Source organism: Excalfactoria chinensis, chromosome Z, assembly GCF_039878825.1.
Source record: "Excalfactoria chinensis isolate bCotChi1 chromosome Z, bCotChi1.hap2, whole genome shotgun sequence".
Lineage (NCBI taxonomy): Eukaryota > Metazoa > Chordata > Aves > Galliformes > Phasianidae > Excalfactoria > Excalfactoria chinensis.
In genome coordinates this window covers 45,428,502-45,451,665 of record NC_092857.1, presented here as the reverse complement: position 1 = coordinate 45,451,665, position 23,164 = coordinate 45,428,502, and the positions used below count along the sequence as shown (strand labels likewise).

At 40.4% G+C, this 23,164-nt stretch overlaps 1 protein-coding gene across 1 annotated transcript in view; it reads left to right on the top strand.

The window, feature by feature from the left end:
• SHB (SH2 domain containing adaptor protein B) overlaps positions 1-23,164 on the top strand; it is a 63,295-nt gene that overhangs the window by 24,955 nt on the left and 15,176 nt on the right. Inside the window, exons 3-4 of the mRNA XM_072359014.1 lie at positions 9,432-9,647; positions 19,925-20,096. Of these exons, the coding sequence (XP_072215115.1) occupies positions 9,432-9,647; positions 19,925-20,096 (388 nt within the window). The remainder of the gene's footprint in view (positions 1-9,431; positions 9,648-19,924; positions 20,097-23,164) is intronic.

The window sequence follows — 23,164 nt, the reverse complement described above, 5'->3', positions numbered from 1 at the left end:
TGGGTTGAAAAGGACCAAAATGATTGTCTCGTTTCAACCCCCATGTCATGGGCGGGGTTGCCAACCACCAGACCAGGCTGCCTAGAGCCACAACCAGTCTGGGATCTACACCATCAATTAAGTTTTGTAGGTGAACATAAACCAAGGCCAGTGCTAGATAGGGGAGGACAGAATCTCCATTACAGAGAAGTGAGAATTATACTAACAGTAGCTGCTTTTGAGGTTAAATAAGAGGCTTTAATAATAATAATGATAAGGATAATTACTATATTAATAATAATAAGGATAATGAGGATTTCAAGTAAAAATTTACTGCTTTGTTCACAGGCTTGTAGCATTACCATCTTCCTTGCTCTGTTTTTTCTGTGTATTTATTGTTCTGTTTCTATCCACATTGTTCTGACTATGTAGCAGAAGAACAGTGAGCAAGTTTGACTTTCTGACCCTCATAGTTTTTGTGCTTTGGGTCCTTCCCTATCTGCTGAAAGCAGGCAGCCAGTGCTAGAACAGCAAACACCTATTTTCTAGGTACTGCAGTAAAAGTCCATGCCTGAGTCATGGAGGCATCTCCAATGTATGACAGACAGCCTAGGAAGAGCAACCTCATTTGTCTTAACTGGGAGCTCCCCATGGGCATCCTGGGAGCAATAGGACTGTCTTCCTTCAGGCTATCACGGAAATGCTGGGAGTGTACAGAAAACAGCATTCCCATGAACCTGCACCTACTTCAGAAGGCCTTGAGTGTCAGTTTCCCCTGTAACTAAGGAGGCTGTTTTTTTGTTCAGACATGTAGTCTCATCTGAATAGTCACTACAGTGCATTTGTGGTGAGTCGGGTCTTGTCAAATCCTTCTTCCTTTACCAGGTCGCCTCTGGCAAGTTGTTTGCTGGCGCCAAGCTTCCAGCTGCAAATAATGCAAAAAAGAACAATGATAATTGCTTTGACAAATATTAGTCTGGATATAGCAGTGTGTATAGCATGAAATGTTTAGAAAGAAAATTTCTGGCCTCTTCAAGGTGGCTGAGCTGAGTAAACCAACCTGTGATCTTTCGGCACTGTAACGACCCTGCCATTTAAGGTTTGCCATTTGCTTGTACTTGAATATTCCAAACAGCACTAGCCAACATGTAAGAGTTAGTGTGCTTATCCACTAAGCTTTACAGCTGATAAAATTTTGAAAAAGCTTCAAGTTTGTTCTCTTGCACCTATGTTTTTGTGTGCTCTATTTATAGATTCTGCTTGAAAGTTTTACTTCGTGCTAGTCATGTCTAGAAGTTGAAGCCAAATGGGAACTTACCATCATCAATCTACCTCATATAGTATTGTGGATTCCTCACTAGTACTTATTTATATATTATCCTGTTGCCAAATTGTACACTGCATGCTAGTCATTCTGGCACAGCGAGATTTGTTTTTCTTCATATACAAGGTGGGAAAAAGTGCAAGGAATTTCAATCTTGAAATTTGGTGTGTATGTTCTCTTTGGTTTACAGTTGCATCAGGTGAAGTCTGAAGTCAATAGCACATAAACAAGAACTTCTGACTAGTAACAAGACAGATTTATTTACATGTTAGGAGCCCTGTAAAGGACCACACTGGAATATTAAGAGAACTAAAGTTAGTTAGACACCTCCAGTGCTTTGGAATCTATTTAAAGTTGTTTCTTGCTTTGTTGGAAATATCCTAACTATCCCATTGTTACTGAGTAGTGGAAAGCAAAACAGATGACTACTCATTCCTTTCCACTAGGCCTGATGTGCATGAGTTGTGGCAGAACAGAAACTATGCTGGGGTTGCTTCAATCTAAGTCCTCATCTTCTCTCTAACCAAAGCAGCCAATCTAACATGTGCTGTGAAACTGAACTGCATCACTTTGGATTCATGGCCAGTGGCCACCACGAACACTTTGCACCCCATGGTGACTGTGAGGAGATGAAGCCAGAAATTCTTATGTTGGGAGGAAATGCGATATGTTGTGGTTGCTATAATTGGCTGCATAACTGGGGATGGAAATCAACTGTACATAAAATGAATAGCATTCCTCTATATTTAACTCTGTCTCCTTCTCTAAAATAATTTAACACATTCTCCCTAATGTTTAGTATGGTGTTGCTTGCTGCTTAGAGTAGTGCATACCAGCTGACAAATATGTGAAATTAAAAAGAAACAAACCTTCTTTTCTACTATGTGCTGCTGAGTAAATGTTAAATACAAGGCTTGGCCTTTTCATGAAAAGGGTAACTCTTCTCCTCCAGCCTTGGTCTGGAATTGGAATTGGGAAGGCAGATCTTGCTTATTGCAAGGTTTCATAGGCAAGAGCTGAACACTGGAGCCAGAACTGCAAAGGTACCAGCTCCTGTGGTAATTTCTGGCTATTAATTTAGACCAGAGAATGTTAAGCTGATGCACAGGATTCTGTTGCCTTAGCTTTGGTGCAAAAATATACTATGTAAAATAGGTTTAAGCTAAGACTGAAAGGTTGTCTTTTTTACTTTTTTTTTGTTGTGTGTGTGTGTGTGTGTGTGTTGGAGATTTTATTTGTTTATTTAAGAAGGGAAGAAAAGTGTCTTTCACAACATAACTTTTGTGTATGTTATGTGCACCTTTCCTTGGACTGCAAGATGCATCACCACTAAGAAAACTTGGAGTTATAGCAGAATGTAGAGCAGATCAACATAGGCTTGTCCCAAACTCTCTTTTTGAGGATGTTCGTGTGTCTTTTTTTAAAAGCAGAACATAACACCCAGAAACAAATACAGCTTTCTACAGTCATCTCTTTGGATGTGGCTTTGTGCTTTACAAATGTTTGCATGCACTCTCATTGTTGGTTTAAAGGCACATACTAGAAAATAAGTGTAACTGCAGAAATCATCAGAAATTGTTGACTCAGTAATATGCAGCAGGATCATGGCTGGAATGAATTTTAAAATATGGTGTTTTCTAACCTGACCTCAGTGGAAAATACCAGATGTTACTCTTCATGATTTGCAATGCTTCTGTTGCAAGGAGGGGAAGAAAACTGATTAATGGTGTTTGCATGACTGTGGTTTGGTTTTCCTAAGGGTAGGGTCTGTTCTTAATGATGCTTTACAGAATGCTAGCCAGATTTATTTGCTGTTGTTAGATATTTGTGCAAGCTTTCAATTTTGTTGTTTTTTAATTATAACTGGCAGAATTGTTCACAAGCTGGATATTTTGTTTGAAAAAGATATGCATTCACATTTCAGCATAGCTTTTGACTGTGTATCCACCTGTCTTTGGAAGTAATCAACTCCAGGAGTTATTGAGCAGAAACCCTCCTCCCTACTCTCTGTACTCTCAACAGGGAATTTTGCCAGGTGACTAGGATAAAATGGGAGTGGATCTCATCTGTCTGAGAGCAAACCTTGTCTGGCTTTTGTTAAACCAAAGATGGCAACTGTTTCGGTTAGGTGTATCTAGTGCCTCAGTATGCCATATGTTTTATTCTTGTCAACAACTTCATCCTTACTCTGTGTTGATGGGCATTCGGGTTTGCTAGAAGGTCTCTGTCCACTTCCCAGTGTTCCCTGAGTGAGGCTAAGTTTGAAGTTATTTACCTCTAGAGAAGGTATCAGTGAACAAGTTATGTTGTTTGTCATGATTTTAATGTATTCACTTCTGCATATGTGTGGATATCCAAGTCCTGCACCTGGGTCCTGGCAGTCCCAGGCACAAATGCAGGCTGAGTGCAGAATGAAGAGCAGCCGTGTCGAGAAGGGCTTGAAGGTTCTGGTGGATAGATAGCTGGACACAAGCAAGAAGTGTGCATTTGCAGCTCAGAAGACCAACCGTATCCTGGGCTGCATCAACAGAAGGATGGCAGCAGGGAGAAGGAGGAAATTGTCCCTTTGAGGGCTCATCTGGAGTATTGCATCCAGGCCTGTGTCCCCCTGAACAGGAAAGACCTGGAGCTGCTTGTGCAGGTCCAGAGGCAGCAAAGATGGCTGATTGGGCTGGAGGGCTGGAGCATCTCTCTTACAAAGAAATGCTGAGTGAACTGAACCACCTGTTCAGACTTCAGAAGAAAAGACTCTAAAGAGGTCTGAGAGAAATATCTAAAGGCAGCCAACCAGGAAGCCAGAGAAGGACTTTACAAAGTTGTGCAATTATAGTTTGTCCTGAGAAGCTGTGGATACTCCATCCCTGGAAGCATTCAAGGCAAGGTTGGATGGGGGGGCCCTGGGCAGCCTAATCTAGTGGGCGGCAACCCTGCCCTCAGCAGGAGGTTGGCACTGGATGATCTTTAAAGTGCCAACCCAAGCTATTCTATGATTCCGTGATCCCTTGGAAAGTGTAAATGTAGATACATATTTATACCCACTAAAAAGCTTATTGCTCAGTCTCATTCCATGTTTTGAGTAAACTATCTGCCCATCAAAGTCTCTGATTATTTATGGGTTTCAAGAAAACATCCCAGTTGTATGAAAGCATTGAGCTGCATTTACGTTATGAATGGATCTGACCTCCAGTCCCCATTTCTCTCGAGGTGATTTATATCAGGGGGTGAGATTTCCTGCATGAAGAGAGAGGGCAGGAAGTTATGAGCATTGGTTGTAGCCATGATTATCAGGGATGATCTAAATTCAGGAAATTATAGCCATGTTTACTGAAACCTTCTCTGTTCTGCTGCTGGAGTGCGTTTGATTTTTTAAATAGCCACTGCATTGGTAACAAAATGTCATTCAATAAATTGATTCTGTTTGTGCAGATTGGTTGGTGTTTGTTTGGGGTTTGTTTGTTTGTTTGTTTGTTTGTGGGGGAGATGCTGTCATTTATTTCATGAGATGATGAGAACCATTGTGCTCATGGGTGTACATGAAAATACCAGTGCTCTGTTCCTGAGAGGCCTTTCATTGCAACTTGACACAGGAGATGTATCTCTTCTTTTGCATGGCTTGGAAGTTTCTGAGTATGGAATGGCAATCTGAGTTTTGACTTAAGCAGTTTTTGTTTTGCTTTATTGCCACTTGAATTTTCCTGTTTAGCTCATGGAACAATCATAGTATCATAGTATCATAGTATTGTGTGAGTTGGAAGGGACCTTAGAGATCATCGAGTCCAACTCCCGGGATTCAAGCCCTCTGTGTAGCAAAGCGGCACTTCTACCCCTTGCGCCACAGGGGGGATTCAAACCCGGGCCCTTTGGTGTTGCAAGCGGCAATTCTACCGCTGCGCCAACGGGACACACAATGATCTTTGATTCCTGCAGTTCAGTGCTTCTGATCACAAAAGGTCAATAAATCCTACAAACACAAATGTAGTGCAATGATTCAGCTGGCTGTAGCAACATCCAGAACTGACTGTTGATCAGGCTACCACTAAATGAAGATAATCTAATGGGGTTTTTTTTGAGGGGGTTTCTTCCCCCTTCCATAAAATATAAAAAGAACATCCCTTCTCCTCTTTAAGGTCTCTCTGAGAAAAGTATAATGAGTAACTGCCTAAGCAGCGTCAAAGTATCTCTTGTACAGACAATGTCTGCAGAAATTCTGAATTTTAAAATGTCAGTAATAATGTTAAATCGCTGCTCATTTAATATAATATTTTATGTTTGGGAGGAGGACTTCATAGAATAAATTCCTGCTTTCAGAGAACTGAAGAAATTAAGCTTCACTGCATCTGCCATAATAGAAATGACTCCAAAGGCAGTTTCGTGTCCTTTGGAAACTGTACTACTGTTCTTCCAGTCCACCAGGATTTAGTCTTCCTATGTGTTTTGTCTTTTAATCAGTATCCCTGTGCTATTCTGGATACCCCAAAAAGAAGAACATGTCTTTTGTGCCATCTTTGGCAGGGTGTATTTCCCTATTTTGTTTCAATACATACTTTCTGTGGAAGATAGGAATCTGTTCTGTTGCTTGTATATTTGTACTCAATGATAAAGAGACTTCTCCCCTTCTCTCTTGCTTGCTTTGTTGGCAATTATGCTCTTTATCACAACTGTTGTAATGCAAAGTTGCTTTGTTCCCTAGGGTAATGAGTCATACCTGGAGTTCAGTAGGATTTCCGATACAGTGCAGGCTGTTTGAAGCCATTGCTTTTCACATCAGGATGTTATGCCAAACTTTCAAACCAAGGCTGGACAGTAATGATCTGTTGTTCATTCCTGGAAAAGGGCTCACTTCTGAGTCATTTGGCTTGTGTTTAGAAGGGAAAAGGAGGAAAGAGGTTGCAATATCCAGTTTTTCTTGCAGCAAAAATTATTATTCTGGAATAATGAGAGCTGGGAGGCAGTTGCTACAGTCTCAAGCAAAACTGCCTTTGCTGCATTGGGATGTTGTTGATGCTCTCTTCTGTCCAGTAGCTGGAGGCATCTGGCTGGACCTGGAAGCAGAGCAGAAAGCAGTTTGAATTCCAGCGTTCTAAGGTGAAATTTGAGCAGAGGTCAGTTTTAGCTTCTGTTGTGTATAGACTTTTTGCTGACATTATGAGAACTCTATGGGCTGAGTTCTGAAGTGTTTCCAGATGATCTTACTGAGATAGGTGTGAAAATAAATATCTACAGTGAGGCTTGAAAGAAGCAAGCAGCTGGCTGGCCTGCTTATGGAAGAGGAAACATTCAGTGAGAGCAAACCTTCTTGTGTCAAGGTGATCTTTGTATTAGCATCTGATGTCTCTGGGAAACTGGCAAGTTATTGGTTGATCTGTTGCCTCGTGTGAACATATGCCCAATGCAAACAGCTCTGTAACTTCCAGTGGGGTTACACACCAGATCAGTAGCTCTCCATTGGAAAACTCAAGAGCAGTGCATGCAGAGAGCAGGATTTTAGGCCAATTCAGTAAGAACTGTTCCCTGATGAAGAAAAAGAGAGGGACTACAGACCAGGCATGGCTTTCTACGTACAGATCTGGCCCTGATGTGACCTTTACCTTCTAGGGACAGTCATAGTTTCAGGGTAATGTCAGATTAAATGCGTTGGGTATTTGTCACTACCCTCCATGTGAGCCTGAGGCTTCCCAGGTTTCTTTCTCTTCCGACTGATAATTTCAGGTTTTTTGTGGCAGGTAAGAAAACAGGTGGCTATTGTATACAAACAGGCATGTTCTTGACTTACTTACTTGTTTTTTGTTTTGTTTTGTTTTTTAAAGTGTAATTATTTATTCTAGGCTTGTTGATAGAAACCAGTGCGCTAAACCAAGTCCTCCAGTCACCTAACAAGTTGCTTTTGCGGAGCTCTTCAGTATAAAAAGTTTGAACACGCATTTTAAAATTTGTGCTGCTTTTAACTCCTCTGTGGAGTTAGCCTTTTCCCCAACTGCTATGACATTCACTTGCTTTGTAGGTCACTGTACTTCTACACTAGAAAGAACAAGATGTAAACAGGGGTCTCTACTGTTGTTTGCTTGTTTTAATTAAACTTTAAGATTATTCTGGTGAATAAATGTTTTTTTTTCTACCTGTCTTGAAAATTGGATGCCAAAAAGATCTGTGATTTCCAGATACAACTGCTGCAATGCTGAGAGCCCTGCCAGTGGAGTTACCTAGCAGGTTTAAGTGGTGTGAATGTATTAAGCATCACAGCAGTATTTGCTGTAGGTTGGTTGTGGTTTATTTTATGTAGCTGGTGACAAGTTGTGTTTTTGATGTGTTAAAGCAGGAAACCAAATCTAGGTCACTAAGATTGAAGCTGTTTAAATGCTGACATTTGGGAAGAATGGAGCAACTATTCAGAAGAGACCCATATTCTGAGTTCACTGATATGAAGAGAGAAATTTCTAAATTTCTACAGTCCTGCTTCAGCACAGTTTAAATATTTAATTATGAATATTAAGTAAATGAACTTAATATACTGCTGTGTTTACTTCAGATGGCTGTGTATCTGATAAAAGTCACATGCATTCACAAATGACTTTGAGAAATCATTATGCTTTCACTCAACTGACAGCTACTGATTACAGTAGTGCTTTAGGAATAGGACAGTGCTCTGTCCACCAGTCTGATCTACATTGATCTCTACTGTTGAATGGAGATGGGTGTAACTACAAGTGCTGTGCAGACTCCCAGCAACAGCATTCTGTCTTTTCCTGTTTCTAGGTTTGTCAGGTACAAAAGATGTTGATAGTCTTGTACTCTGCTTAAAAATCAATTTCTGTGCTACCTGTTCAGAAGCTCTCATTGCCATTTCCAGCATATTGCCTATATATTTTCTTGATGTTGTATCCCAGTTCTCTCCAAATTCACCTCAGGAATGCAGCACATCAGTGAGTAATGGTTTTGATTTATTTGGAATTATGAAAAGGTCTTCAGTGGCTGCTGGAAAGGTTACTATGAGGTTATGTGTGTGTCCAGTGGAGCTCAAGGTCTACTCTGTATGTGCATTTTTGCTGAATTTGCTCACCAACTAGAAATAAGAATGTCAAATCCAGTCGTGTATCACAGAATCTATACATATATTTTAATTTATTTTACTTTTGGTAGAATTACTTTATAAATATACTTCCATTATATTATATAAAAGATAGACTTTTAGACAAGTTTACACAAAGCTGTGAAAAGTATGTGTGAATCTTTCCTAGGGAAGATTTTCTGCCTTAGGATCAAAAAATTGATGTTTTATTTTATTGTAGTTTTTGACTACAAGGCATGAAATAGTAGTTTGTGGCCTTCTATTAAGAGATTTATCTTTTCTGTACAGACTGATGCTCTAATTCTGTGAGTAAACAAAATGAGGAAAAAAAATCTTTCTGTGAGAGTTGCAGAGCACTGGAAGAAGTTGCCCAAAGAGGCTGTGAAGCCTCCTTCTCCAGAGATGTTCAAAACCTGCCTGGATGCTTTCCTGTGTGACCTACTACAGGAAACCTGCTTCAGCAGGGTGTTGGACTTCATGATCTCCACTGGCCTCTTCCAGGCCCTGTGTTTCTGTGATTTTGTTCCATAATACAATGTAGATTAAGAGCTATTGATCACTGCTTCCACTGCATCTTCTTTCTGTAATTTTGCTGATATCCTGCATTCCCTAGAGATTTTTTTATCAGCATATTTAATTACACTATGGAATTCATTTTGGTTGGACTTTGTATCTGAATTATCTCCTCTTGAAGACTTAACCACATACACAAATGTCAGTGTTCTTGAGGATTTAGGATTTTTAGGATTTTCCAGTTGCTTGTAAATGTACCTTGCATAGACTGACAGGTATTGTGTTTCCTGTTATCTGGTTCTACACAAGCTGGTGTGTGTTGATGGAGGCATAAGACTGTCCGTACTGTGGTCATGAGATAGGGCAAGCTTTTGCTTCCAGACAGTTAACCAAACACAGAGGTGGAATTTAGAAGTCTTGTAGCAGCTTGCAATCTGTGTAATTAAGTAGGAATTAAGGACTACGTGGAAGTCGAACGCTCTAAAATTAACAGTGATGATAAGGCATTGTGGGTAGTGACAGTGATGCAATTTTCTTTCTTGACAACAGAGTTTCAGAAGCAGGAAGTCATGAAGACCCATCGGAAAAACATGCAACTCTATGACACGCCCTATGAACCAGAAGGCAGTGGTGTGGAATCCGATTCTGAAAGTGTGGTGAGTCAATGTTTACGAGAAAGCAAATTGCCACAGGATGATGACAGGCCTGCAGATGAGTATGATCAGCCGTGGGAGTGGAATAAAGTCACCATCCCAGCTCTGGCAGGTAGGATTCTTTGATTATGACCAGAAAATTCTTTCTTACAGCATTTGTTCTTCCCTTTGGAAGAATTAGAATATTTTTGTTCTTTTGGGGTCAGAGGGAGGGGAGAGATCTCTGAAAAGCAAATATGCGTAGTCCAAAATCTTAAGAAATTTGCAACATTACACTTTTCTCTTTAGTGCTTCAGCTATTGTACATTGTCTCAGTACTTAGTTAATGTTAATAAATGCCTCATTTTTCCCACCTCTCAATCTCATCCCTATTTTAATGAATGTCATGCAGGTAGTGTTTACTGTTATGTGGATCTGAGATGAGAGAATAGCTTTGCAATGTCCTTAAACTGTGGGCCATTTCTTAAAGGGGCGGGACAAAAAGCCATGTAATGTGCCTGCAATAATATGCTTCTTCTCACCAGTGCTTTTTGATAGCCATCATTTTCAGTCTATTCATTTATCATTCTTATGGATTTGTAGAACTTGTTTTCGGATTAATCCTTCTGAATTGCAGAACTTCTCAGTCACAGAAATCTTGCAGAAAATGACTTGTTCTCTCTGCAAATGACTCTACTTGTTGTTGGTTATGTTCTCCTTTTTCCCTGCTGCTGCTTTGCAGAATAGCTAAAGGGGCTTCATTCACTGATTCTAAAGGCCAAAAGCTTTATCATTGGTAGAATCTTTATGCTTGGAGTAAGAAGGGAGAGCAGTAGATGTCTTCCGCCTTGTGTTTAGCATTTAATACATTATACTGCATCATTTCTGTTGCCTGGATCGGTAGATTACAAGATGAGTGGAAATAATTCCAGGCCACTGCTTACCAAAGGGTAGTGCTTAGTGATTGATATTCTTCCTGGACTCTGTATAAATGTGATTTTACAGAGGACCCTCCCTGTTTGTCATCTTTATCAGTAATCTAGTTGAGGAAAAGGAATGCACATCCTCAAGTTTGGAATTACATCAAATGAGAGGGGTACACGGCAGTCATTCAGAGGGAATAGAGAGGGTGAAGAAATGGATTGGCAATAAGCTTGTGAAATCCAATCAGAAAAAACTTAAAATTTGCAAACTAACCCTTTTAGTGATACAAAATAAGGACTGGCTGGCTGCAGAGTTTACAGCTTTACTGGAAATGGGCTGGGAATCCTGGGGAAAATGAGGTAAACATGGCTAGCAGTGCTCCCCAGTAGCGATGAAGAAAAGAAGCATCCTCAGCTGTGTAAATAGGCATTTAGCCAGTAGCCCTTCAGTTGACTTTTTGTGGACAATATATGGAATGTTAGAATCACAGAACCATAAAACTGATCAGGATGGAAAAGACCTCAAAGATTATCAGGTCCAACCTCAACCTAACCATACTACCCTAACTCTAACAACCCTCCTCTAAATTATGTCCCTGATCCAAATGGTTTTTAAACGCATTCAGGGATAGTGACTCAGCCACCTCCCTGGGAAATCCATTCCAGTGCTTAACAACCCTTTCAGTAAAGAAGTTTTTCCTGATATCCAACCTAGCCCCCACCCCCAGTTCAACTTGAGGCCATTTCCCCTCATCCAGTGAGAAGAGACCAACCCCACTCTCACTGTAAGTATCTTTCAGATATTGGAAGAGAGCCTCCTTTTCCCTAGACTAAAGTGGTGGTGGCCTCACCAATGCTGAGTACAGGGGCAGGATTACTTCCCTAGTCCTGCTCACCACACCATTCTTGATACAAGCCAGGATGCCACTGGCTTTCTTGGCCACCTGGGCACACTGCTGGCTCATATTCAGCCAAGTTCCCTTTCCATCAGGCAGCTTTCCAACCACTCTTCCCCAAGCATGTAGGGTTGCCTGGGGTTGTTGTGACCAAAATGCAGGACCCAGCTCTTGGCCCTATTAAAATTTGTACAGTTAACCTTGGCCCATCAATCCAGTCTATCCATGTCCCTCTGTAGTTCCTTTCTCCTCTCCAGCATTCCCTCCCAACTTGGTGTTTTCTGCAAACCTACTGAAGTTGTACTCAATCCCCTCATCAAGATATTTAATAAAGATATTGAATAGAAGCAGCCCCAGTACCCGAGGGGCACTGCTCGTGACCAGCTGCCAACTGGATTTAACTTCATTGCCAACAACTCTTTGGGCCCAGCCATCCTTTTGGTGTTTCACCCAGCAGAGCATATGCCAATCCAAACTGTGGGCAGTCAGCTATGCTGTGTCTAGTATTCTGATGATAGAGAGATGTTGATAAATGTTGATTTCAGCAGAGAGCCACTGGAATGGCAAGAAAACTTCAGCATGTGACCAGTGAAGAGGTGCTGAGACTTGTTCTTAGCCTGCAGAAGAGAAAACTTTAGAAAACTCAAATAAATAGCTTTCCATTGTATCTGAGGAGGTTTTCAAGAAGAGAGAAAGGTTCTTCATTGATGAGCAGGTGTGTGATAAGATTAGAGATAACAGGCATAAGTTCAATAAGGCAAGGTTCTGACTTAATATGCAGAAGAATTTTTTACGTCTTTGAGGACAGCCAAGCATTGGAGCTGACTGCCTAAGGAGATTTTGCAATCTTCATCTTCAGATGTTTTTATCCTGTGTGAATGGATGGCTGGGTAACGTTCTGAATTACCTGATCTGATCACATAGTAGACCCTGCCTTGATCATGCTGGACTACACACTTCCCAAGGCCTCTTTCTAGTTGAATTATTCCCTGATTCTGCAGATCTGTGTACTGTAATGTTACCACACTGCATAAATGGGGAATTACTTGTCTCCACAGCTCTACAGGGCTACTGTTGTATACAGTCTTTTGTGATACTACTCTGCTTGGGTGTTTCTGATGTGATTGCCTGATAGGTGGAGGTGAATGACACAAATGCATTTCTTTTGTAGCACAGTATAATAAAGCAGTGGAGATGTGCTGAGCGAGTGATTCTACCCCTCTGCCTCATTTATTCGTATGTCATTATGTTGCAGTTGGTGCTACATTTTTCCAAACCGTCCATAGAACTTATCCTGACAAAATGAGTTGGGAACAAGAGATCTAGGTGAACCTGAAGCAGTTGCTTTAAAAAAAAGCCTCTTGCCAGAGCCCTACAGAAGAGAGAGGAGGATAGAGAAAACTGATCTCTACTTTCTAGCAGCATGGTGTTCTTTGGCATGTCAGATGTAAATAATCTTGCAGGATTCCATACTCAGTCATTTACCCTTAAGTAAAGTAAAGTAAGCTAATAGTTGCTCAGAACCTGGATGTAAGCCACCATCCAGTTCTCCTGCATGCTGTGCAAGTACAGTCTCTCTCCCTACACTGCATGAACTCTTGACTCAAAATCTTAACCTGCTTATGTGGCTTCCAATAGAATGTACAGCTCTGGTCCTGAGCCCTGCTGGGTTGGCAGCAGGCTTCAGTTCAGGCTTGCCTGGGCTGACTCATCCCCTTTGTTAGGCCAATTAAAATGTTTACAAGAACTGTGTTGGGAGATCCTGGCTACAATTTGAGGTATCTGTTGTGTGTCAGGGTAGGTTGGTCAGTTTGACCATATTCTAAGGAGATACATATCACTGAACCCAGTGAACACCTTTAGGGGCTGCACAGTGCCACAGACAGTGGTCTTCAGCTGCTATGCCCTGTTTTCCAGAGAATTTTCTTGATTCAAGAGGATTTCTTGTCTTCTCCCCTCTGCTGCCATATCTGCATCTTGCACATTTTTCTTTCTTGTGGTCTCATATTTATCTGCTTTTCCTTTTTCCTTTTTCCTTTTTCCTTTTTCCTTTTTCCTTTTTCCTTTTTCCTTTTTCCTTTTTCCTTTTTCCTTTTTCCTTTTTCCTTTTTCCTTTTTCCTTTTTTCTTTTTTCTTTTTTCTTTTTCCTTTTTCCTTTTTCCTTTTTCCTTTTTCCTTTTTCCTTTTTCCTTTTTCCTTTTTCCTTTTTCCTTTTTCCTTTTTCCTTTTTCCTTTTTCCTTTTTCCTTTTTCCTTTTTCCGTTTTTTCTTTTTTCTTTTTTCTTTTCTTTTTGTTTGTTTTTTCTTTTTCTTTCCCCTCCTACTGACTTTCTTCTATGCCTGCTCTCTCTCTCTCTTATTCATCCTTCCCCTACTCAACATTTGGTCCTACATATATCTCCTTGGGATTACTTGGCTTCCACCTTCAGACACCAGTTCTCTGTTGCCTTCTCCTGTTAGCTGTATGTGTATTTCTGCCCCACTGAAGAAGACTGGTGTGCTTTTTTTTCATCCACACCTTTGTGGACCCCTGGGCTGGATGACATGGGAAAGTCTGCAGTGACAACAGATTGCTGTTGAAGAGCTCGTGCAAAGAAACTGAACAGTTACTTTTGGCTGGATGCGTTGTCTGAGAGACATCCAAGTTTTTGCCATTCTTTCTAGTTACTTGTTTGGCTGGAGGTGTAGTCAGCCATTCCTACCACTTGTGACTAGAGCTACTTTTGACAAAATATTTTACTTGAATAAAGCCCCTGGACTGCAAAATGATTTTGGAGAGAAGCACATGCTTGTGTATGGGACACTTAAATGCAGAATTCTTTGAAGACATTTAACTCTGCAGCTTCTTTCTACAGCATAGTTTAGTATAGTTTTAGCCTTGTGAGCTGAGCTTTTCCTTATGTAGTACTTTTGATCATTTTCCAGTGACTAAGAATAATATCAGTCGGTGATCTTCCAGCACAAGGATAGTAACTGTGTGTACCCAAAGGTCATTTTTCTTTCAATGTATGTACAATAGCTAAGACAGAAACTTCATTGTTTAGCAACACTGAGAGACAAACTAAATATTTACTGTACAACGTTGTGAGGCGAGGGCACATCTGTCTGCAGTGAGATCACACTTCATAGATTTCTCAATTAGTAATACAGGAGGCACAGAAGGGAGATTACTGGCTTCAAAACTTATTGTCCCAAGATTCATGTGTGCACATGGAAATCTTAGGCCTTACTCCTCATGTATTGTGCATATCATATGAAAATGTTGAGTTTTAATTAAATCCAGAGAATAAATGTGTTAGCTTCTATTGAACTTCTTATTTTGCAGTACTTGGCATTTGTGAAGTCACTTGAGTCCTGTAATCATTTTCATGACCACGTTTTTTGATCTTTAATGAGTGAATTCTGAAATACTCTTTTTTGAATGTTGATTTTAAAAGGACCTTAGCATTATCAATTCTTTCTTCATCGTGTACTTCTTAATTTGTATATACATGAATGTAAATTAACAGGGCACAATCTATCCAATATTATTACATTTTCTGATTTGCCTGTGTGTAAATATTCTTCTAAGGCATTATGTAGTAAACTTTGATGAAAGTGTACTAAATTAAAACATTGCTTTACAAAATTAACCAATTAAGAAGAAATTTAATTAAAAAGTGTTTTGATATGGTTGGATTCCTTATGGGCTCACATCAACATGTAGAGTTATGTTTTACAGTGCTAGGAAAATAAGCTTTTAGATGAATAAGATTTCTGAAATGGGGTGTGTCATTCATTATAGCTCACTGTGTCTTAGGCACCTGGTTATTTGTTACAAAGCAGTGTATCAGGACTGTCCGCAGGCTGCTTCATAACCTGTTCTTTCTGTACTTAGTCTAATTCCTTGGATTTATAAATATTTAAAATAAGAGAAGAAGAGATCCAACTCTTAAGTTTGAATGATGAAATGTTTGCACTGGAGAAGTACTGACCCTGTGATGAGGTGTGTGAATTGCAGTTCTGACTTTTATGCATACCGTGGTTCTGTAATGTAACTAGCAAAACAGGCTGGATGGGTTTTGCTGAATTCTGAACTAAGGTGGATTTCTCTGAATAGCACAATATTGGCCTAAGTGGTATATTAGAAGTTCTTGCAAGGAGCAAGTTCCACTTCACAGACCCACAACTATCTAGAGCTGTGGGGGTCGTGAACCTGCAGGCATCTCCTGCTAAAACCTTCCTTTGTTGAGAGAGGTTCATCTGCAGGGAGCAGCATGCATTTGTGATGTGAAGTGCAGACACAGTGAGCTTTATGCAGCAAACATTTTTAATTTGTTAGGTGATAGGTTTAGGAAAGAAGCCAAAATGGCAAGAAACACTAGAATTACCATGAAGTCAACTACTCATGCAAGCCTTTTTAGGAAGATATTTGTACGTCTGGCATGACTTCAAGATTCATTGCTGAAGCATGGAGAGAAGCTGTCTGTCTCCAGCCTGGAGTCTGAGATGTGCCAAACTGAAGGTGTACAGAGGCTGTGATGGCTGAGCAGCAGGAGCCTGCAGCACAGCTCCCCAGCACTGGCTGGGTCTGGTGTGGCTGAGGCCAGGGGAAACAGTGGTGTTCAGCCTTCCTCAGTGTTACTTGCACTAACTGTTCTGCAGCTATTACTTGCAGTGCTGAAAGATGTGACTGTATGGAATGGAGTGCAGCATTTTGGCTGGCGGTGGCTTCAGTTCTTTCACTAACAGGTTTGGTTTTGTTTTGTTGGAGGCAGCAAAGAGAAGGTAGTAGGAAGGAAATAATGGCTTGAACCAAAATATGTTTTTGAAAGGCTTTTATGAGACATGGGGCCAGTCTTGTTTGATCTCCTGTTAAGATAGGCAGACTAGTTTGCTCAGAAGAGCTGAGTCTGGCAAAATCAGAGGGACAAAGTTTCGGGAAAGTAAGTCTGCCTGAAAAAGAAGTTAGCAAAACCAGAGAACTGGCTCGGTACCTTCAAGGTGACACTGGTTCCTCCTTGGATATGAACGAAAACAGGCCTTTACATGGTGACGTGTAAGGAGAACAGACCTCTGGGAAAAGGAAATGCACACAAGGTCTGTAGAGCCTGTCCCAGGATCACTTAGTAAAAAAAGTGGCACTCTGATGTGAAGTTGGCCATCTGGTAGTTGCTTTCACCACTTAGCACTGATCACAGAGCCCTTGAGGGAAGACCTTCAAATTCTAAACTTAGCCACACGTGCTGGATGCAACTGCTAATGTCAGGGACCCTGGTGAACGTGGAGCAAGGCAGCTTTGCCACACCAACCCCAGAGGGATGAGCTACCAGCTACAGGCAGGAGAAGGGAGCTCCACATGGATGGTGAAGAAAGGCTGGGGATGCAGCCAGTTTCATAGCTGACAGCTGCGTAAACACAAATACCATGATGATAAGTAACTTTTCATAGAATTGCTCAGGTTGAAAAAGACTTAAAAGATCAAGTTCAACCATGACCTAACTAAGTCACCCTAACTCTAACAACCCTCCTATAAATAATTCCCTGAGCACCACTTCCAAATGGTTTTTAAACACATCCAGGGATGGTGATTCAACTACCTCACTGGGAAGTCCATTCCAGTGTTTAACAGCCCTTTCAGTTAAGAAGTGTTTCCTGATATCCAGCCTAAATTTACCATGGCGCAACTTGAGGCCATTTCCCCTTGTCCTGTCACCAGTGAGAAGAGACCAGCCCTTCTCTCACTGTAAGCACCTTTCAGATACTGGAAGAGAGCAATAAGGTCTCCCTTAAGCCTCCTTTTCCCAGCCTAAACAGTCCCAGTTTCTTCAGCTACTCCTTGTAGGGCACATTCTCCAAGGTCTTCACAATCCTTGTTGCCCTTCCCTGGACCTGCTCCAGCACCTCAATGTCCTTTCTGTACTGAGATGCCTGCCCAAAACTGAACACAGTACTTGAAGTGAGGCCTCACCAATGCTGACCACAGGGGCAGAATGACTTCCCTAGTCCTGCTCACTACACCATTCTTGATACAAGCCAGGATGCCACTCGCTTTCTTGGCTGCCTGGGCACACTGCTGGCTCATATTCAGCTGACTGTCCATCAGTACACCAAGGTCCCTTTCCATCAGGCAGCTTTCCAGCCACTCCTCCCCAGGCCTGAAGAGGTGCCTGGGGTTGTTGTGATCAAAATGCAGGACCCAACACTTGGCCCTATTGAAACTCATGTCATTAACGTTGGCCCATTGATCCAGTCTATCCACATCCCTCTGTAGTTCCTTTCTTCGCTCAGGCTGATCAACACTCCCTCCCAACTTGGTGTCATCTGCAAACTATGGAAGTTCACTCAGTCCCCTCATCAAGATTATTAATAAAGATGTTGAATAGGAGCAGCCCCAGTACTAAGCCCTGGGGAACACCGCTTGTGACCAGCCACCAACTGGATTTAACTCCATTGACCACAACTCTTTGGGCCCAGCCAGACTATGGGCAGCCAGCTTCTTCATGAGAATATCACTCCTAGCTGCATGGAATTTAACTTCTGAATCTTCACCATACATACTGCAACTTAGGTGGAGAGTGGATTTGCAGCACCCTAAAAATTAAACTTGAGCATCGTATGGGTTGATGCCTGACTGAGTTATCACACTTGCCAGTATTGTCTGCCTGGATATCATAGTATCATAGTATCGTGCGAGTTGGAAGGGACCTTAGAGATCATCGAGTCCAACTCCTGGGATTCGAGCCCTCTAGTGTAGCAGAGCGGCAGTTTTACCACTTGCGCCACAGGGAGGATTCGAACCCGGGCCCTCTGGTGTTGCAAGCAGCGGTTCTAACACCGTGTGCCATTGGGGCACTCCCTTTAAACTGCTTCTTCCCACCAGTTTAGTTTGCAAAAAGAAATAAGGCAGGAGTCCAGAGACTGAGCTTTTCAGACAAAAACATTCAAAACATTTGGAATTTAACTTTGACTGTGCTATTTTTGCCAAATGAGTCCTATTTTTAACCATCAGAATGCTGTAAAGATTTTGCTGCTACTGTTAGGAACTGTATTTTGTGTTCATTTTGTTAACTAATTTTTGCTCTTTGGAAGATGTTCATCAATCAGTAGCTGATAATGTTAAGATCATGTACATTCACAGAGTTCCCAAATTTCAGTATGCAGGTGTTTCTTGAAATTGAAACCACAGTGCTGTTTGTGTGTCACTTGCAAGTATCCCACATACAGTATTTCTCCTTGTTACGCTAGTCTGCTTTCATTATCCAGCATTTTTTGAATAATAATTTTGAATGTACATTTCAAAATATAACCATATTTTTGCCCTGTATAGATCAGAATATTAATTTCTACATCTGTCCAATTTTGATAATATTTAGTGCCTAATTTATCAAAAAAGAGGAGCAATTTGAAAGTGTGCCCAAGACATGTGGAAAGCATATAAAAATAACCAAAGCAAAACCCTTCATAAGATTTTCCAAGTCCAACACATTTCTATTCTGTATGCATTATATTATTGAAGATTACAGCTTTTTTCCTGTTGTCCAATTGCTTTAAAGTAATAAGTACTACCAGACACAAGCATAGCTGTCTGTGTGTTACAAGCTGAGATCTGAATGCACGTGATCTACAACATGCTGTGGTAGCAATTCTGTATAATTATCCTTGCAACATTTTCATTTTCTCTAATGCTGCTGTTGAAATTCACACAAAAGCTGTCTGCTCTGTGTGCACTGTCTTATATGCCTGCTGATACAGTAAGGTTTGTTCAACTTTTTCCCCACTCAGTGATTTTTAGAAATGAGAATCCATCTGCAGCTGGTAACTTTACAGTGAAGAAGCAAACCCCAGAAGGCAGTGAGTGTCTAGAAAGTGTAGATAGCTCCTTTCGCTGCTCCTGTCAGTATTTGATCACTCAGTTCTTTGAAGTTATAGATATGTAGAATCTCTAAGTGTGGTGGGTTGTTTTTTTTTTTTAGGGGGATGAGGCTGCAAGCCTTGTTCATATGTGTTTTGATAAATAACCATATTGCTTTTCTTGACATAATACAGTTTGAGAAAGAAACATAACAAATGCAAATTTTCCTTTTCATCACTTCATACCCTAGTCTTTCAACACAAAAACCTTGTGGCAGTGTTGTAAAAGAAAACATTTCTAATTGTTTGCTACTTGCTAGCATTTCTAATGTGTGCAGATGGGTGTCACCTGTCTAAAAGTGCACCAGGATCACTGTGTGGATGATTCCACATAAGCTGAGGCAAGCTGATTTTGTAATTTTCTTGCTTGCCTATTGTTCTGTAGTAGTTGAGTGAAAGCCTGCGTTCATTACTGCAAGGAGTATTTCTGCAATATCATTCAGTGGGGAAGACAACACCAAGTGTTAACATAAGCACTGACAATTTTAGCAGAATTTAGAAGTGTGTGGATTTTTAGGACTGTATTTTACATTGCTAGAAACATTTCCAGATGATAAATATTATTTTGTAGGTAAACCATTTTAATGTTAATGGACACATGCTTATTCTCCTTGGGAAGTGGGAAACTTCTCTAAATGCTACAGTCATGTTGCTCTTCGTTAAACTCAGCTAGAGAAGTAACTTTTGTATATCTTGCAGCTCAATTTAATGGGAGTGAGAAACGACAGGCATCTCCTTCTTCCTCAATTGACCAGCACAGGCAATTAAGGGCACCTGGAAGAGGCTTTAAACCCATCAAACATGGCAGTCCAGAATTCTATGGGATTCTAGGAGAAAGAATAGATCCAGCTGTTCCACTGGAAAAGCAGATGTAAGTAACACCAGTAATTGCTCTCCAGCTCTTTGCGTTCCAGCTTACAGGAGCAGCAGAAGTCCTAGATTCCAATGTCCCTCTCCACTTCTTCTGCATCCCCTCTGTTAGTGCACTCAGAAAACTGTTCTCATTAATTCTCTAAAGTGTAAATTAACTTCTGTGGGAAACAATATAAAGTTAAATAGGAGTCTTTCAGGAACAATCAGTTTTATCTTGCAAGTCATGTGTAGTTATTTTACTTAAAAGCATACTGTGTTACATTAAGAAAAGCAAGTGTATTTCATGTACATTCAAATTGTGCTTTAAAGCTGTGCAAATTCTTGTGTTTTTATTGCTGCATGTCATATTTCTGGTATCTCAGGAAATGTCTTGCTTTTGGCTATAATACTGCTGTAGGGAAAATTTTGATGATACGAGTAACAAAACTTAAAAAAAAGAGACTATTTCCACTCTGTGGTGTCAGATCTGAAGGTGGTTTGTAGAAACAGCCTTGTCAGCTCCACATTCAAGTTCTGGGAGAATTCCGTGGAGTTAATCAATCTATTATCTGCAAGGATGGCCTCTGTCCTGCATCATTACTGTTCCTCAAATTATTCCAGCAGACTGGCAGGTGTGAAGGAGTGACCCAAAAGTGTAGCCCCATGAAAGGGGCCTGAAACTCCTGATAAACAAAGAAATAAAAATCTTCCTGTGGATTCATTTACACAGATTATGCTGATATTTGTGTTCAGGGGGTTAAGTCAGAGATGTGTGTTTTTAATCTCTAAAGGGAGTCCCACTCTAGACAGTACTCAGAGTTTCTTTTCAAGTGAAAGAGAAGACATGCCTGAATGGTAATGGTATTGGTAAGATTCGCACTGAGTAGTTTTTGCACTTCCGGGTCCTCAGATGGAGAATGTCTTTTCTGTCAGTTGAGTCTGAGCAACGGTGATTCCAACAGCTCCTATTTTTACATGCATTATATTACATTAGTAATATGGAACTTTCAGCTCCCAACAGTGAGTATTATAATCCTTGTGGTATCGTTTTCCACCTAGCCAGCTTCAGTCTTTGAAGCACCTTCCTTCTAACAAAGGGTAGACTTAACTAGAACAGAGGAGATAGCAACCAGGGCTGTGAAATTGCTCACATTGCAGAATAATTACTAATGTCTACAAATTTGGCTGTAAAACTTGGTCCTTGTACTTGAATTGTTTCAGTCCACAGTAACAAAAAAAAAAACAAAAAAACATTTAAAACATTGCAGAGATTCATAAGTAGATTACTGTAACATTTACACAATGTAACTGCAATTTAGAACTCTAGTCTGAAGAGTTTGTTTTATTTCCTTGAGTCATTTAAGTGTTAAGCATTCAAAATTATTTTTGATTCTTTGTTTTGCAGGAACAAAACTGAAATGGATAGCCAGTTAATAAAAATTTGTCAAAAAAAATGGAAGAGTTTGGATTTATTGCACTTTAGATTATTTGTAATAATTTAAAGTGCTCAGTCTTTACTGTCGTCAGACTTCTTAACAGCACTATTCCACCCTTTCTCTTTAAGAATGGAATTTTTATTGTAGAGAGAAGCACAAGATCTATAGGAATGAAAGCAGGCAAATTTACAAGTGAATTTTTAATATGTAATTTGTGAGTTTCCTGAACTGACAGAAAGTCCAAGATATAATAATACATAAGGAAATTACTTCTAGTTGCTTGTGACTAAGGAATCCATAACCATAAACAGACTTACAGACACAGGGGAATTGAATGAATTTGTTCCACTTTCTCAGCCTAAGAGTGAAAAAGGAAAGCGTGTGTTCCGTGCATTCTATTGAAAGTGAATCCCTCCCTGCTGTGCACACACGGTCTGACTTCCTGTTTTGCCCTAACCAATTCAGAAACAGAATAGTATTGTACATTCTGTGAGCTGTAATAACTGTTCACACTTACTGGATAGCTGATGTTGGCCGTCTTCTCTGCAGTGGAGCACTGGCCATATAGTGGCTGTAAGATTATCAAAATAAGGCAGATCAGGAGGAACTTCTATAAACCATGGCTAGGATGCTTTCAGTTTGTCTTAGGAAGTGCGTGATTGTGTTTGAATTTTGCTTCCAGGTTTGTACTGTATTCTGCTGTTTTCCAGGGTACCTTATAAGATATACACATCTTCAGGCTCTCATGTTCTGTGCTTTTCCTTTGGTGTGTTTTACAAGCTATTTTACAGTTTTGTAATCACATCATTCACATCTGAATCTTTGAACTTTCTATACAAATATCTGTATGTTGACATCTGAAAAATAGGCACGCCCAGGGCAAACAGCCACAATACAGTTGAAATTGCAGTTTAGGCAGGAACTTTAAACTTATTATAGCACTATGCTTATCTTTAGCTAGCTAGAACAGGAGCAAGCTAAATTTCCCATTTACATGGGAATATGATTCAGAAGCAATTACACTTCTCAGCACTGCTGTTGATTCTCAGCAGTAGCCAGAGCAGCTTCCAGCCATCATTTCTGAATCAGATGTTCTCCCATCAGCATTTGTCTTCACATTTTGCTGTAGGTTTTGTTTTTGTTTTTGTTTTTGTTTTTGTTTTTCCTGACTGTTCTGAGCATCAGGTTTTTTCTTGTTGTTCTGTTGTTTTTTTTCCCCTGGAACCAACTCTGTGCTTGGTCTCCATGAACTTCTGTGCCAGATTGGAAACATGCAGCCCAAAGAATGTATCAAAATACTTCCCTCTGAATATCAGACTCCAGATACTTCCCTGATTTGGGCTAGGTCACTTCTTATTTTGACTGCATTTGGTCCTTTAGGAGAAAAAAATAAATACAATTTTTAAATAATATAAATGTTTTTTATGCTCTCCCAAATGAATTTTGTGAAAGGGATAAAGCACTTTCCACTGGATTGCAAAATTTAACTTGCTGATACACAGCAGCAGGTACTGAGGAGATTGTTTGCAGTGGTCAGTTTAGTAAAGGACCTTCTCTCCTCTGCTTCTCTCCTCTCCCCATTCACTTTATTTCCTACACAGAAGACCAAGCCTATTCCACTTACTCTAAAGATTGGTAAGTATGCCAATTC